This window comes from Solanum verrucosum, unplaced genomic scaffold, assembly GCF_900185275.1.
Source record: "Solanum verrucosum unplaced genomic scaffold, falcon-dt-bn FXZP01000255.1, whole genome shotgun sequence".
Classification (NCBI taxonomy): Eukaryota; Viridiplantae; Streptophyta; class Magnoliopsida; order Solanales; family Solanaceae; genus Solanum; species Solanum verrucosum.
This window is the reverse complement of record NW_026020006.1, coordinates 841,131-856,478: the sequence shown is the minus strand read 5'-3', so window position 1 is coordinate 856,478 and position 15,348 is coordinate 841,131. Positions and strand designations below refer to the sequence as shown.

Sequence of the window (15,348 nt, the reverse complement as noted above, 5' to 3'; positions counted from 1 at the left end):
TAATTTCCTTCAAATTTTAAACTAAATATCGGGTTTAGGAAATTTAAGGAGAATTCTGAGGTTTAGGAACTCATTTCTTTCAGAATTGTGTGAAATTCACAGAGAATTTTTCTGCCTTAAACAAGATTTACTGATAAATTTTAATATTTTATCATCTATGAAGGAAACTTAAGTTGCGTTCTGCCGCTAGCAATTATGAATTTTTCTTAAGCTCGGAAAAACAGGAAGATAGAGACATGGCAACTCTGCCTGTAGATGTTGAAAAGATGAAAGCTTCTGTGAAGTCCATAGTATATCTGCACATGAACATCTGTCCTAAGTTAACTGGTACATGTAGTTGGTGGGAGGTATCCCATGGAATAAGTCGAAGTCTGCGAAAGCTGGCCCGGACACCACGGTTATTAAATAAAGAGATAATTGTCTAGTTAATCAGAAAAAAATAAATTCAGAGTTGGTTCAACCAAACCTGATGTCCAAGTGGATTTGGTGTTCTGCAACATAACAAGAAAAAACAGGCATATCTATCACTCCTTACCAAAACCACCTTATCAGCTCCACTTTTTATTAGGATGTAATAAAGCTATATATAACCATTGAGGCTCCAGTCTTTCCTCATCAATTAAGCATCTACTCAACTTCATTTGCCTTCTATATCTCACTCTAGCACCGTTTTCAAGAAAAGATGGCGAAAGTTTCCCAACTCACCTCGAAAACACTCCATGCCACGTTCTGCATTTTTCTGCTAGTCCTCACCTTTGACTGTGCCAGTTCAGCAAGAATCCTTGATGAAGTGAGCCAAGTGGCAGATGCGTCATCAGAAATAGATGAGCCTGTTGTGGCTCCTGTGGTTGCCCCAGCTACCACATTGCCGAGTAACCAATTACCAGCTACTGTCACCGCTCCTGATTCTGATGTGGCACCAGTAGCTGATCCTTCCATCCCTGCAGACACAGTGGCTCCTCCAGCAGATTTACCAGCGGACCCTGAACCAGATTCAGTCCCTGTCATCTCCCCTGCTGCATCAGCGACTCCTCCTGCTGACTTAACAGATAATGCAGCAGCCCCTGTCGCTGATGCAGCACCAGTAACTACCCCTGTCACCAAAACCCCAGGAGTGGCCACTGCAGCCCCAGGTGGGACCACATCAGCTGCTACCTCAGGCGCCAAAGTAGAAAGTCCCATCCTTGAGCACCCCACGTTCTCCTTTTTCATGCATGACATCCTTGGTGGTTCGCTTCCTTCAGGAAGAGTGGTCACTGGAATTGTAGCCACTTCCGATGCCAACAATCTGCCTTTCTCCAAGCTCAACAATCAAATCTTCCCAATCAATGGAGGAGTTTCTTTGAACAACATTAACAACATCGTCAACAACAACAATTATCCATTCCTTGCAGGCCTTAACGGTCAGCAACAAGCTAACACTGTCCTGCAAAACAGCGGAAACAACGATGTAGTTACTGGTGATAACAACCAACCTTTTGTAACAGCCGGACAGCTTCCTTCTGGCTTATCGCTTCAGCAGCTCATGTTTGGCTCTATTACTGTCGTTGACAATGAATTAACAGAGGGGCATGAGCTGGGATCAGTTATTCTTGGGAGGGCACAAGGATTTTACCTGACAAGCTCTTCAGATGGCACCAGCCACACTTTAGCCTTGACAACACTTTTCCACGGAGAACATAATCACGAAGTTGATGATACTATTAGTTTCTTCGGAATTCACAGGACAGCCACACCAATTTCTCACATTGCCATCATAGGAGGGACTGGCAAGTATGAGAATGCTAAAGGATTTGCCACCATTGAAACTCTTCCTCACGTGGACCAACATACAACTGATGGACTGGAGACAATTACCCACTTTACCGTCTACATCACCCCTTAAACAGCATGCCCCCTAGATATTAATTCAACATGTTTGCTATATTTCTGAATCTTTATATTTTGTACTTTGAAGCATGTAATTGAATGGTTAAATGTACTGGTGATATTATGATCTATATCAGACCTATTTTACTCATTACAAAAAGGTGTATCCAACTTGGGAGTTTCATTTTTCCATCACACATCATGAAACACTAAAGTGTATATGAAAAGATATCTAATTAAATGAAAGACCTACCAAAATCTTATACCTGGAAACTTTTTCCACCAATACAGCTGTAGAAGGAAAAACAGGCACAAGGGAAAAGTAGTTTGTAGCATTATTTAAAGAAAGATGCCCTTAATAGTAAATTGAAAGCAAGAATTAATAGCACAAACACCTGCTCAACGATAACTCCTTTTCAACTTCTGGCACTCTTCCTTCAAAAATAGATCAATAGTATTGATATTTAGTTGTTTACACCAAATCTTTTGACATCTATCTTCATGCATAAGCATGGTGATATTCTATAGAAAAAATAATCCTTCAAGAATTGCACACCATGTTTGAATGAATATAAGAATAAATAGTGCCACATCTTTCAGATTTTCTACACAACATCCTATACTTTCAGATCGAATTGCTGTTGAAAAAAAACTATATCTATTCCCAGTAACTTGAGGAGGGAAGTAGTAGGAAAACTTAGCGGCCAAAATCCCATTTTATACGCTCTCAATGCAAAGCTAATTCTGCAACTAGCTCATCCAACAAATATTTCTCTATTTCTCTGCATATGCTACCAATTTCCTCCTCGACCTGCAACCATTTGGTTTCATTTCCAATTGCCTTGCCAGACAAGTCCTTGCGTATTTCATTTTCATGACTAACCAGCATCCTCCACAACTCTTCTTCAATATCAGTTCTCCTCATAGTAGAACAGCACCTTCTTTTTAAAGATTTTTCTATTATGTAGATCTCCAGAAATGAATGCAAAATCTCACTTAGCCCTGAATTTATGTGGTCAAACAGAAGTTTCCTCTCTGATTTTAGCCAAGATATTTGTTTCCCGTATTTCTTCTCTAACAAGTCAAACACTGAGGGATTCACGGGACATTCCAAAGAATGCCATGTCTCAAAACACATTCCTAGGTTCATGCCGTGCAAACTAGCTTCATCTAAAACATCAACCAGATAGGAGAAGTCCCTGCCATCTGCGGTTTTGAAGTCTTTCAATATGTTTTCACTATCTTGAAGGAGATCCAGAGACCCTGTCTCGGAGTCTCCATCAGTTGAGACACCCATTTCAGATCCTTCTGAATATGTTTCCTCAGAGTTGGTCTCAAGAAGCTGAAGTTGCCGTGCTACACCTTACAAGTTCAGAAGAACAAAAATGAGATTGGATGAAATCTGTTGAGAAATAGTTAACAAAGCTTTGTGTTTACTTACTACATAAGCCGTGGAATGCAGAGGTACAGGGTTTCTCTTCCTGGAACGGTGGCTCCAGAACTGAATTTGGACTGCGCTGATCGGTTTCCTTCAAGTTCAAGTCTCTATATTCCATATTATCTTTCTGTTTTTGGTTCATATACTTGGAATGTTTCTCAGTAACAGCTACTTTCTGCCTCAGATGCCAGCCATATAGAGAAGCTTTATGGCCAATCATACCTTCAGGACTTCCAGAGGCTATCATAGAACCAGCAGAATGATTTGGAATTAACGAATCCTTGCTGCACGAGCCTGAGATCTGAGTGTTCACACTGAATGAACTGCAAAAACTTTGTGAGTCACGCTTGGAGTCCAAAAATTGAGGCCTAGTTTCTAAGTCATCCGTAGCAAGCATTTCTCCAAGATTTTGGCTTCTAGAAGTTGTTTCAACTTCTGAAAGATCATTCATCAGCTTCCACTTTTCAATGGTTTGCTTCTTGACTTCTTTGGAAAAAGATGACCTCTTTGAAAAGAAATTTAGTGTATTATCTTTTCTTTGTTTACTAAATAATTTTGAAGAAGGCAGCTTTAGAGCCTCGGCCTTCAGAAAAGTGTCACTGATGCTTTCTGCTCTTCCTGGTCTCTTATTATGTACTGTCCCATTTTCATGTTCTGTGAATTTCTTGTACTTCAAATCAACGGGATCGGACTCCAAGCCATGCCTACGAGAAACAGACTGATGTTTGGTTTTACGATACTTTCCAGAACTAGGTTTGACCACAATAACTCTTGTAGACGGATGAGGCATGTTTTCATTTGGATCAAGCTGAAAGTTTATTTTCTTCAAGTGATGAATAGAACAGTCTCCAACATCATCCTTAGGTGTACCAATCTCAAGTGTCTGAAGAGATTTCGAAGTCTTTTCTTTAGCGGTAGTCCTAGCAGACATCTTGCATATTGTCTTAGCGACAGCTGAGTGAACTGGATGGCAATAGGGTTTATAAGCCTGTAGATCACGCAAATGCTTGGTTGAAAGTAAACTTTCTGAGATGCCTTCGGAGTCCATAAGATAAGAATGTTTCTCCTTTATTAAAGTAACACTCGAATTAGTATATTTCCGCATCTTCAACTTGGCTGCAGATACATCTTTAACTACTTGACACTTCTGAGTATTTATTCCACGGGAGAAGCCAACAGAAAATGAACTCTTCTCTCGCAAACCTATAGAAGCCATTTTCTGGAGATAGTTCTCAGAGAGTACTCTCCTTCTCTTAACAGGGAGGTGCTGCCGAGGTGGAAGCTCATCAAGGCTCATCAGCCTTGCTATAACACTTGGTGTGTGCTGCTTCCCTTCCATCTGTTTCAACAACTCTTTAACCAGTCTGGTTAATTAAACCAGGCACTGTGCAGACATTACGGGAATTTTGTTAGTTTTCCAGATCAACAATTATGTCTACAAGAGCAAAATAGATGCAAATCATGTTTTTTCAAGAAAATAACAGAAAGGAGGAGAAATATTAATGACTTGGTGATAATAGAATATAACAAACAAGGTAGGAGATACAATCCATAACCTGTATTGTATTTAACCAAAGAAGTATCAATTTGATGCTAATCTAACACTAACTCTTACGAACGTTCTAAAGGATTAACTAAATACTAAAATTGAACACACCAACTCTAAAGACATTGTGACACACTAACACTTCATTCTAGCAAATTTGAGCAAATATATACAACTAACTTGAAAGGCATGCCACCATCCCAGAAATAAAATATGTTTGCAGAAACTGAGTAAAGAAGTAATTGTAATTCCAAAACATTCCAAATCACATTGAATGTTGTTAGGAACTTATCACTTTTCTCCGATGCAATAAGATAATGCCTTCGATAATAGAAGCATTTTAAAATAAGCAAAGACACATTAATGATAGTTCTTAGTTCTTGCACACAAATGGCTACATCCCTCCGCACAAAACAAACAATACAATGAAAAAATTCAAAGATCGAAGCTCTAGAAACCATATGCCTTTCAGAGTGGTGTTTATAGTGAATCTAGCATGACTTACATTTAATATCCATTGACAGCATTTAAAACTTAAACTAGAGAAGTGCAAAACTATCATTCACACCATGTTAGAGACAACACAGACAGCCAAATTCATATCAGTATGATAACTGCCAAGAAAAGATGGAACGCTTAGTTCATCTAAATCACCCAGATGAGAAAGCTTTTGATGTGGATCTTGAAAGATCTGGAAAAATTGAACAAGCTCTACCCCTTCCTTCGATTCCTAAAGAGAAAAGATTAGATGATGTGGAAATACATGTTATTTGCTTCTTTAGCCAAAGAATGAAACATAGTATACCTTCAAATGTCACCACCCACAGGCCAAAAGTGTAAATGTAAGTAGAGACACATAGTCAAATATTTTCTCCCAGAGCTAAAAAGCAGCAGACCATATTTATTAAACATTATCATTATCAATAAAGTATAAACCCCAACACTGAGAAAGTCCAACAGTGAGCCATCATAAAAGACATCAAATTACTATCATTAGCCACAACACAAAAGTCAACTCAAAACCCAACAGAATCATTCCCTATCATCACTCTCAATCAAATAGGCCTGAATTCCAAACTAGTTGAGATCAGTTATACGAATTTTCTGTATATTCAGAAGACTCAACTACGCCTCAATCGAGGGAATCTCAGTAATTCAGTTGGTTGACTACGTGCTTTGATTCGATTCTCCACCTTGTAATCCCCTTCCCCTACCCCAATTCAAAAAAAAACTATGCCTCAATCTTGTGTACATATTTTGTCCTACCACAACTATCTTCCTTTATTTGAACTTAAAAGTAAACTATGTTTATCAAACCTCACATAGCTGGAATTCTCACAATTACTATACAACAACAACCCCAAACAAGTTCGAGTCAGCTATATGAATCCCGATGTTTTCATTTAAGCTCAAATCATATCATCATCAATCCTAACAATTACTATAACTAACAAAAATCCAACCTAAATCATTTCATACAATTACTTACAGACCCTCAACACAACATAGTGACAAAAACCGAAAAAAAATCCAAGAATATCAAAAACCCATAAACTAAAGATTCTACCTTTATTGAAGATGGTCTCCTCCTCCTTGTAACTAATGATGATAAATCCAACAAAATTGATAATATCAATATAATAACAGCAGCCATCAAAATATTTTTTTAATTCATAATGCTTTTTATAAACTAATCATAATCAAAATTGATTAAAAATTGAAATTTAAGCAAGAAAAAAACAACCCCACCTCCAAAAAAAATGGAAAAATCAAGAAGACCAAATCCCAAGAAACAAATATGAAAAAAAATAATTGAGCTTTTGGTGGATTTGTGTATGAAAAAATTGTCTGAAAATAATGGAGTGATTAAGAAGAATAGCTGGAAATGATTAATTAATTTTAATTATTAATTAAATACTTAATAAAAAACTGCTATATTATTAAAAGCTTGCTATAAATAATATTTTTTTGATTTAGGGTTTTGATTGACGAAAATTGGTGTCAACAGGCCGCCGCCATTACGGTGGTCGGCAAAAAATATTGCGCCAAAATTTTGGTCGGTCAAATGTCCAATCATTACAATATGAACATCTTTTTGTTTTTTACTATGTAAAAAAATAGGAAAATATTATTAAAAATATTCATTCTAAAATTATATTTTAATTTTTTAAAATATATTTTACATTCAATATTATTTACTTATTTCGATATAATATCTCAGAATCTGAGATTAAATATCAATTAATATAATTATTGTAGTAAAATATTCATGTCAATCATTATTTATATGAATCGTATAAAATTTAAGTTGGACAAGTAAAATGAATGAATGAATGCTTATCAATTTATATAATTAAGATAAATTATTTAATTTCTTTACAATTTTGTAAATGTAAATGACATTTGATTACAACGTCTAAATTCGCTTGACCTATGCAAACCTTTTCAAAAAAGAAAAACGTCGAAATCATTTAACATAAGACCCTTATCAAAAATTCAAATAGCTAATTTATCAACTACTGAGTTAGCCTCTCTACGCGCATGTATAGATCGTGATAATGATAAATGCAATTGACAACATCATTATTTGCATAAGACACAAATCCTCCAAAACACAACACGTGAAACACATTAAAAAAAAAGTATCAATTTGCAAGGCAAGGGAACACCACCTCCTATTCTGAGACCATGGGCGGAGCTAGCTTGTAGTTTGGATTTATCAGGATTCTCTTTGATTAAAAATTATATTATTTAGCTAAAATTATTTTTATATATATGTAGTAAATGTCAAATCTTCTTCAACTAATTAGTTTGTTCACTTTTTTAGATTCTATTTTTTTCAGAAAAAGTTTTTGAATAACTTTATTCTAAATCAAATGGGAATTTGGTGCCATACAAACATCTTACCACTTTTCAGAATTTGGTATCTGATTCTTCCATTCCCAAAATTGCAGCAAATAATCTTTATAGTCCCTCCCCCCCCCCCCCCCCCCCTAATAAATAAAATTAAGAAGAAAAATGGCATGAAATCTTTAAAAAAAAACAAAAACTAGAGAATATGATTTCTAGACGTGAATGCATTTTGAATATATATGAAATGGTGATGTGTACGCAATCTTAATATTATTTTGTGAAGGTAGAAATTTTATTTTTGATAAATTCTCATCTCAAATAAATCATATTAAAATCAACTATTGAAAGGAAATTTAATAGTAGTAAAAAAGAGATAACAATAACAATAAGAGATAATAATATAATCGAAAAATGAGACAACAATTAATGCTGAAATTGAAGATTAAGATGGTAAAAGAGCAATAATTATAATAATACTGATAAGAAAATTAGGTAATGTTAGGCCATTTACTAACATTCTACTATACTGATTTTTAACTTTCATATTCACCTAATCACTTAAATTAAAAATAATCCACAAGTATATAATATAAATATTTCCTTCCTAATATATATCTAATCATATTCTCCATAACTTATGTACATTATTTCATAAAAGTAAATAATAAAACTTCATCAATTATTTGTCTAAAGATCCAGAAAGGAAAAAGAAAAGATAGAGTAGTCATTTTCAAAACTTTTTCTTTTTCTTTATCATCAATTAAATAATGGAATTTTTTCTCCCTATTTTATTTATTTTTATTTTTTGAAAAATAAAGTCTCTTTTTTCAAATAGTAGGTTTTATTCTCATGATAGTGGCACTTCAATTTATGACACATCAAAATCATACTTTTAAATTTTTCCAATAAAATCAATTTCATGATATAAAGTTGTTCCAGTGTCCAAGATTAATTTAATTTATTCTCAACCACAAAAATGTGAATAGATTTTATTTTCATTCTGAAGCTATATATGCCTAGAAAATGACTAGTCAAAAGAAAAAAAAAATACTCCCTCTCTCTCAATTTATTTAGATTGATTCGAAGTATATGAGGATCAAATTAATTAATATTTAACGTAAATTCGAACAAAAAGATTTCTTATATAATTATGTTGAGGTATTCTTTTTCTTTTAATATTAAGACGTATGAAATTAAATATACATTTGAATATCATAAAATTAAAATATTTAAATTTGAATTTAATATAAATATAATTATTAAAACGTTACATCAAAATCTAATTATTAATTAGTTAAAATAAAAAAATTTCACAAAATTTAAATGTATACAATTTATCTTTATGAAAAATTAATAAATATAAAATATTAATATTTCTAAATTATATAAATAAATAAGTATATGGTTGTTAATAATGGTGTGACCAATGACAATGGTGGTAGAAATCGATTAAAGTGGTGATTGATAGTAATGGTGAATAATGGTGTCGGTATTAGTGTCAGATGTCGATACAAAATAATGAATAGTGATGATAGTTGATTATTTATTGTTGATAACAATTATAATTTATAACTATGGTTGATTATAGTAATAATTAATAGTGAATTGGTGATATATAGTGAAGGTTAACAATAGTAATTATCGATGACTGTTGTAACAATACAATAATATCTCAATACATAGTCATCTTCTTAAATTTGTCATAATACTTTATTTAGATTCGAACCAAATAAAGTGTTCTGACTAGACATTTTTAGTTGGACAAACTACTTAAATCTACTACTTTAGATCCTAATTACTAGGATTCACCATAGTTTGTAATATTACTTTCTATATCATATTTTGATCGCAAGATACATGTATCATAAAAGGCGAGATACATGTATCCAATAGTTTTAAAAGTCGAGATACATAAATTATTATTTTGAATCAACGGGGTGTAACTTATTTTCTTAATTAAAGGTTTAATTGATGACAAATTAACAACCCAAACTGATTTATAGAATCCTTGCATATCAACTCTAACAAGTTTTCCTAAAATAATGAAATCAGAAACCAAAGTAATTTTGTAGTCTTAAACCTCATCTTCTTCATCCGTTCTTTTTTTGACAGTAAAGGTGAGATACATGTATCAATAAGGTGAAATACGTGTATCCATCAGTTTTAATATTGGAGAGTTCCCTTTATTGGGCCAATTTTGAAGTGGACCAACAAGTTTCTGCAGTGAGAGAAAATAATTTAAATTGCTAATTTACCATTAAATATTTTAAAATATATGATATAAGTATTAAAAGTGTTATTATGTGTAATTTTTTAAACTATAGATAAATTAAGTATAAATAGAGTAATAAAGTGTGAATAATTATGTAGTTTTTCCTTTTTAGTTTTTTTTTTTTGGTGTGTGATCTCACTCGTCTATTATGTAGTAAAATTAACCGTATAAACACATGTCATCTTATTAACTATACATGTTCACTTCAATAAGTCGTAAAACCTCTAAGTATTTTTTATTTAAATTTGACGCATACAATTAAAGAAGCTGACATATTTTATACGTAAAACCTTTGAGTGTGTTTTTTTTTAATTTTTCAAATTCTTAGAAAAATCCACCCATATCCCAACATTGATAATTGGACATGTGGAAAATGCTTTAAAAAGGACACTATATTATTGTACACTCCCCACACACAAGGAACACACCCAATTTGTGAGCCATCTTCTTCAGAATTCTCTAGTGAAGTTTCTGTTCATCAAAAATGGCTGTTGAAGTTTGTGTCAAGGCTGCTGTGGGTGCCCCTGATGTCCTTGGAGACTGTAATTTCTCACCCCCTTTTAGATTATATGCATACCCTTTTGTGCGTGTTGTTTTTGATGCAGTTTTTTATGGGTTGGTTTGATTATTTTTTTTCTGAATTTGTTGTGGTTTCTTGATTTTGAGGCACATTTAGATAAAGGGTATCTGTAAAGACTGTAAATTTCTTGCTCACTAAAATTTATACCTTTGTTTTTGTGTGTCTGTTGTTTTTGGGGAAAATTTTCACGGGTTGGTTTGGATTTTTCTGAGTTTGTGATGGTTTCTTGATTTTGAGGTACATTTAGATAAAGGGTATCTGTAAAGACTGTAAATTTCTTGCTCACTAAGATTTTTACCTTTGTTTTTGTGTGTGTTGTTTTTTGGGGTAAATTTTCATGGGTTGGTTTGGATTTTTCTGAGTTTGTGATGGTTTCTTGATTTTGAGGTACATTTAGATAAAGGGTACTTCTAAAGACTGTAAATTTCTTGCTCACTAAGATTTATACCTTTGTTTTTGTGTGTCTGTTGTTTTTTGGGGCAAATTTTCATGGGTTGGTTTGGATTTTTCTGAATTTTGTGATGGTTTCTTGATTTTAAGGTACATTTAGCTAAAGGGTGTTTATAAAGACTGTAAATTTCTTGCTCACTAAGATTTATACCTTTGTTTTTGTGTGTCTGTGTTGTTTTTGGGGCAAATTTTCATGGGTTGGTTTGGATTTTCTGAATTTGTGATGGTTTCTTGATTCTAAGGTACATTTAGCTAAAGGGTACTTCTAAAGACTGTAAATTTCTTGTTCACTAAGATTTATACCTTTGTTTTTGTGTGTGTGTTGTTTTTGGGGGCAAATTTTCATGGGTTGGTTTGGATTTTCTGAATTTGTGATGGTTTCTTGATTCTAAGGTACATTTAGCTAAAGGGTACTTCTAAAGACTGTAAATTTCTTGCTCAGTAAGATTTATACCTTTGTTTTTGTGTGTCTGTTGTTTTTTGGGGCAAATTTTCATGTTGGTTTGGATTTTCTGAATTTGTGATGGTTTCTTGATTCTAAGGTACATTTAGCTAAAGGGTACTTCTAAAGACTGTAAATTTCTTTCTCACTAAGATTTATACCTTTGTTTTTGTGTGTCTATGTTGTTTTTTTGGGGCAAATTTTCAAGGGTCGTTTGAATTTTTCTGAATTTGTGATGGTTTATTATTCTATGGTCAATTTAGTCTAAGGGTATTTCTGAGAATGTAATCTCTTACTCTCTAAGATTTATACCATTGTTTTGTGTTAGTTGTTAGTTTTGGACAAGTTTCCATGGGTTTGGTTTCATTTTTTCTTAATTAGTGGTAGTTTATTGATTCTAAGGTCCATTTAGCCAAAGGGGTACTTCTGAGACTGTAATCTTACCCTCTTAAGACATATACCATTGCTTTAGTTTGTATGTGTGAGAGTGTTTTGCAAATTTTCATGGGTTTGGTTTCAATTTTTCTGATTTTTTTATGGTTTTGTGATATTAAGGTCCATTTAGCCAAAGGGTACTTCTGACATTGGAGGAAAAGAAAGTGCCTTACAAGAAGCACTTGATCAATGTTAGTGACAAGCCCAAATGGTAAATCTGAAGAAAAAAGTACTTTCTTTTTGTCCCAAAGGTAACATTTTTTTCATTCTGAAACTGAAAATTTTGTTTTGGGGTTGTGATTTTAGGTTCTTGGAGGTGAACCCGGAAGGGAAAGTTCCCGTGATCAATTTTGGTGACAAATGGATCCCGGATTCTGATGTCATTGTTGGGATTATTGAAGAGAAATATCCAAATCCCTCTCTCATTGCTCCCCCTGAATTTGCCTCTGTGTATGTTTTCTTCCCTACTTTCTCCATGTGTTTAAATAAGTTTCTGTATTGACCACATTTCTCTAGTCCTCGACTAAGTCCACTGGATACCAGCCACCTCCCACCAGCAAGCTGGACAAGGACAGGTGGGAAGAAATCATCTAGTGTTTTTGTCTCTGCTGACGTCATGGTTCTCAACCTACTTCATTGACCACTAGGCCACACCCTTGGGTGCTTAATTTCTCTGGATGTTTTATTGGCTGCATCTCGGTATTTGCTTTAGATTTTAGTGTTTTGGGTAATGAATATACTTATAAGTTGGAACTTCATGTTGTATGTAGCAAAAGTTATTAAAATAAAAGAAGCAAGATACATTTTTAATGCTTTCTTTGGCTTGAACTCCTTATAGAAATCAAAAGTGGAAGCGTTTTACAGAGTTGCTATTTCCAATTACTTTAACATGGCATTTTTCCTTCAAAATTCCGTGGAAAGGTTTCTTTGTTGTACTTCCCCAACCTTTTGTTTTTTATTCCTTGGAGGGAAGTGATTTGTGAATTCGTCTTAGGTTTCTGCAAGCTACATTTAAATGAAGTTTTGTGATAGTTGTCTTCACTTTTGTGGCTTGAGTTTCTTTAGATCAAGCAAAAACACTTTACTTCCTGTGTTCCAAATTGAATTTACATATTTTGATTTAATCTTATATCTCAAATGTCTTAGGTGAGATTTGGTTTAAAATTCTGAAGAAAATCTTTGTCTTTCTTGGCATTTGGTTGAAAACAGTTCTAATAACAATCTAAAGGTAGTTCTGAGGAAACTCTTTTTTGAACTTTTGCACCAAACACCACCTCTTGTATTTTAATCTTCCGTTGCTGAATACAACATTTCTCTTACTTGTTTGGAGAAGCAAAAAGGCTACCATTGTGCTTCATATGTTTCACCTTTAGATTCTCACCTCTTAATATGCAAGTCAAATTGGACATTCAATATAGAACATAGTAATTATTTAGTTTATCTATCCAGTGTTTCCTTTTAGATGATTGTCTCTATAATGTGTTTGTATGATTCATCATGGTAATAAGCTAGCATCTGTTGCAGTTTGATTTTTATTTTATTGATGTTGGCGGGTGGAATATCATCTGTAACTTGTTTGGGATTGCAGGGGCTCAAAAATATTTCCTACCTTCGTCTCGTTTCTGAAGAGCAAGGATTCTAGTGACGGTACTGAGCAGGCTCTCCTTGATGAACTGAAGGCTTTGGAAGAGCATCTCAAGGCTCATGTATGCTGTTTTACATTGAACTGTCTGATATGTTTAACTTAAAGTATGCGTCTCTCATTTTTACCATGATCTTAACTTCTATTGGCTGTGAATTTCATCAGGGACCATATGTCAATGGGGAGAATATTTGTTCAGTTGATATGAGCTTGGCTCCAAAACTGTACCATCTCGAGGTGGCTCTTGGACACTTCAAGAAGTGGAGTGTGCCTGAAAGCTTGAGTCACGTGCGTAATTACATGAAGGTATGCACTCTGTTTCTCTCTGTGTCCTTGTGTGCGTGCATGGTCGGTATCTGCTTTGTCTGTGGGTGTTGAGAACATTCTTTGTGCTGGAGTAGTTTGTTTATGTCTTATCTGTGTGTCAAAATGTCTCTAAAATTCAAACTCTGATGATTAGAATTTAAAAGAATAACCACATTCCATATATATATAGTTGTCACAGTTTTACTGATTCAAATTCATTTGATCGTTCGAATCTAATACTAGATGTGATGATTTTCCATACCAAAAGTAGCTTTCAGCAGCTACCTTTTATATTTTTATTCTTAACTACTGCTTCTTCCTATGTTGATTTGTTGCTGCACTGGTGTCGGATTCTTCAAAAATACACTACTTTTGGAGGATCCACACACACCCCCGAGGCATTTCTGAGCTTTCCGGCTTAATAGTGTAATTCTATTATGAAGAAAACCAAGTTTTTCATGTTTAGTTTCTGATATTACGATTGCATATTCATTTGTTTCTCTATGTCCATGCTTTGCTTATGCTAAATATGTCATATCTTCCAATTCTTTGAAACAACAGCAAAAATGGAACAAAAGTTGACACCTTTATGTTCTCCTTCTACAGCTGCTCTTCGAGCGAGAGTCGTTCCAGAAAACCAAGGCTGAAGAAAAGTATGTCATCGCGGGGTGGGCTCCAAAGGTTTAACGCATGAACTGACTCGAAACTGTAATCGTGTTTTGTCTCGGGTAGTTAGCAGTTCGATGGGTGCAGCATTATGAACGTGATCTATATAGTATGATCTAAATAAAAACGTTCATCGTTGGTCTGTCTATCGATCAATCCTTGTACTGTTTGTATATCTAATAAACGAGTCATGTTCTGAAACTTTTATTAGTTAATGTAAGGTGTTGATTGTTGATCTTTTGCTTCAGTTTTTGCTATACAAAATTGCCAGAAGGGATGTTATATTGACACTCCTTTATTTTATTTTATGGTAAAAAAACACATCGGAACAATCACTTTTTTTGCAATTTTCACACATCAACTACTTAGATAGTGATAGTTTTTTCGAGTAGAAAAAAGAAATAATTGATAGTTAAGGTGTGAAATTTGCGGAAAAGTGTTGAGTTTAGGCGTGTTTTTGATCGTTAAAAAGAGGGAGAAAAGAATAAAGGACATGCATAGTGTAGTGTGTAGAAAAGTTTCAAATTAGAGAAGCTTTTCCACTTGTTTAATAGTGTTCATGTCAGTTTGCACTCACCTCGAGTATTTTCTCGAGTCATCCTTTCCATTGATCGCTAAGCCACACCTCGTTGATTAAAAAAAAATTCATCACATTTACTATAAGTATAATGACAATTTTACACCTTAATTCCAAACTAGTTGGGTTAGACAAGATGAATCATTATTGATCATATCGTTTCATTTAACTTTGCCAATAATAATCTTGGGTTAGGTTGGATTAGCCCTTAAGGTGAATGCAAGTAGTGAACATAGTTCTTTTGAAGCGTCTTAGTATGTAGTTATCAAAGA

At 33.9% G+C, this 15,348-nt stretch overlaps 3 protein-coding genes across 3 annotated transcripts; 2 read left to right on the top strand and 1 right to left on the bottom strand.

Annotated features, from left to right (window-relative positions):
* Nucleotides 1–620: 620 nt before the first annotated feature.
* LOC125819635 (dirigent protein 24-like) lies at nt 621–2,000 on the top strand. The gene has a single exon (XM_049499097.1). It carries the CDS (start codon nt 683–685, stop codon nt 1,883–1,885), a length of 1,203 nt encoding a protein of 400 aa, XP_049355054.1. The 5' UTR covers nt 621–682; the 3' UTR covers nt 1,886–2,000.
* Nucleotides 2,001–2,533: 533 nt separating this feature from the next.
* On the bottom strand, nt 2,534–6,670 carry LOC125819624 (uncharacterized). Its single transcript, XM_049499082.1, has 3 exons — nt 6,421–6,670; nt 3,311–4,691; nt 2,534–3,231 (listed from the first exon to the last, which is right to left on the bottom strand). Exons 2-3 carry the CDS (start codon nt 4,644–4,646, stop codon nt 2,597–2,599), a joined length of 1,971 nt encoding a protein of 656 aa, XP_049355039.1. The 5' UTR covers nt 4,647–4,691; nt 6,421–6,670; the 3' UTR covers nt 2,534–2,596.
* A 3,593-nt stretch (nt 6,671–10,263) lies between these two features.
* Nucleotides 10,264–14,671, top strand: LOC125819651 (glutathione S-transferase DHAR2-like). The gene is made up of 6 exons (XM_049499115.1): nt 10,264–10,520; nt 12,006–12,096; nt 12,192–12,335; nt 13,474–13,591; nt 13,693–13,833; nt 14,440–14,671. The coding sequence occupies exons 1-6, from the start codon at nt 10,463–10,465 to the stop codon at nt 14,518–14,520; spliced, it is 633 nt and encodes a 210-aa protein (XP_049355072.1). The 5' UTR covers nt 10,264–10,462; the 3' UTR covers nt 14,521–14,671.
* Nucleotides 14,672–15,348: the final 677 nt, after the last annotated feature.

Coding starts and splice junctions, on each gene's coding strand:
- LOC125819635 (XM_049499097.1), top strand. CDS start 683: ATGGCGAAAGTTTCCCAACTCACCTCGAAAACACTCCATGCCACGTTC.
- LOC125819624 (XM_049499082.1), bottom strand. CDS start 4,646: ATGGAAGGGAAGCAGCACACACCAAGTGTTATAGCAAGGCTGATGAGC. Junction 3,232..3,310: donor TGCATTCCACGGCTTATGTA/GTAAGTAAACAC, acceptor TGAACTTGTAAG/GTGTAGCACGGCAACTTCAG.
- LOC125819651 (XM_049499115.1), top strand. CDS start 10,463: ATGGCTGTTGAAGTTTGTGTCAAGGCTGCTGTGGGTGCCCCTGATGTC. Junction 12,097..12,191: donor GTTAGTGACAAGCCCAAATG/GTAAATCTGAAG, acceptor TTGTGATTTTAG/GTTCTTGGAGGTGAACCCGG. Junction 12,336..13,473: donor CCCCCTGAATTTGCCTCTGT/GTATGTTTTCTT, acceptor TTGGGATTGCAG/GGGCTCAAAAATATTTCCTA.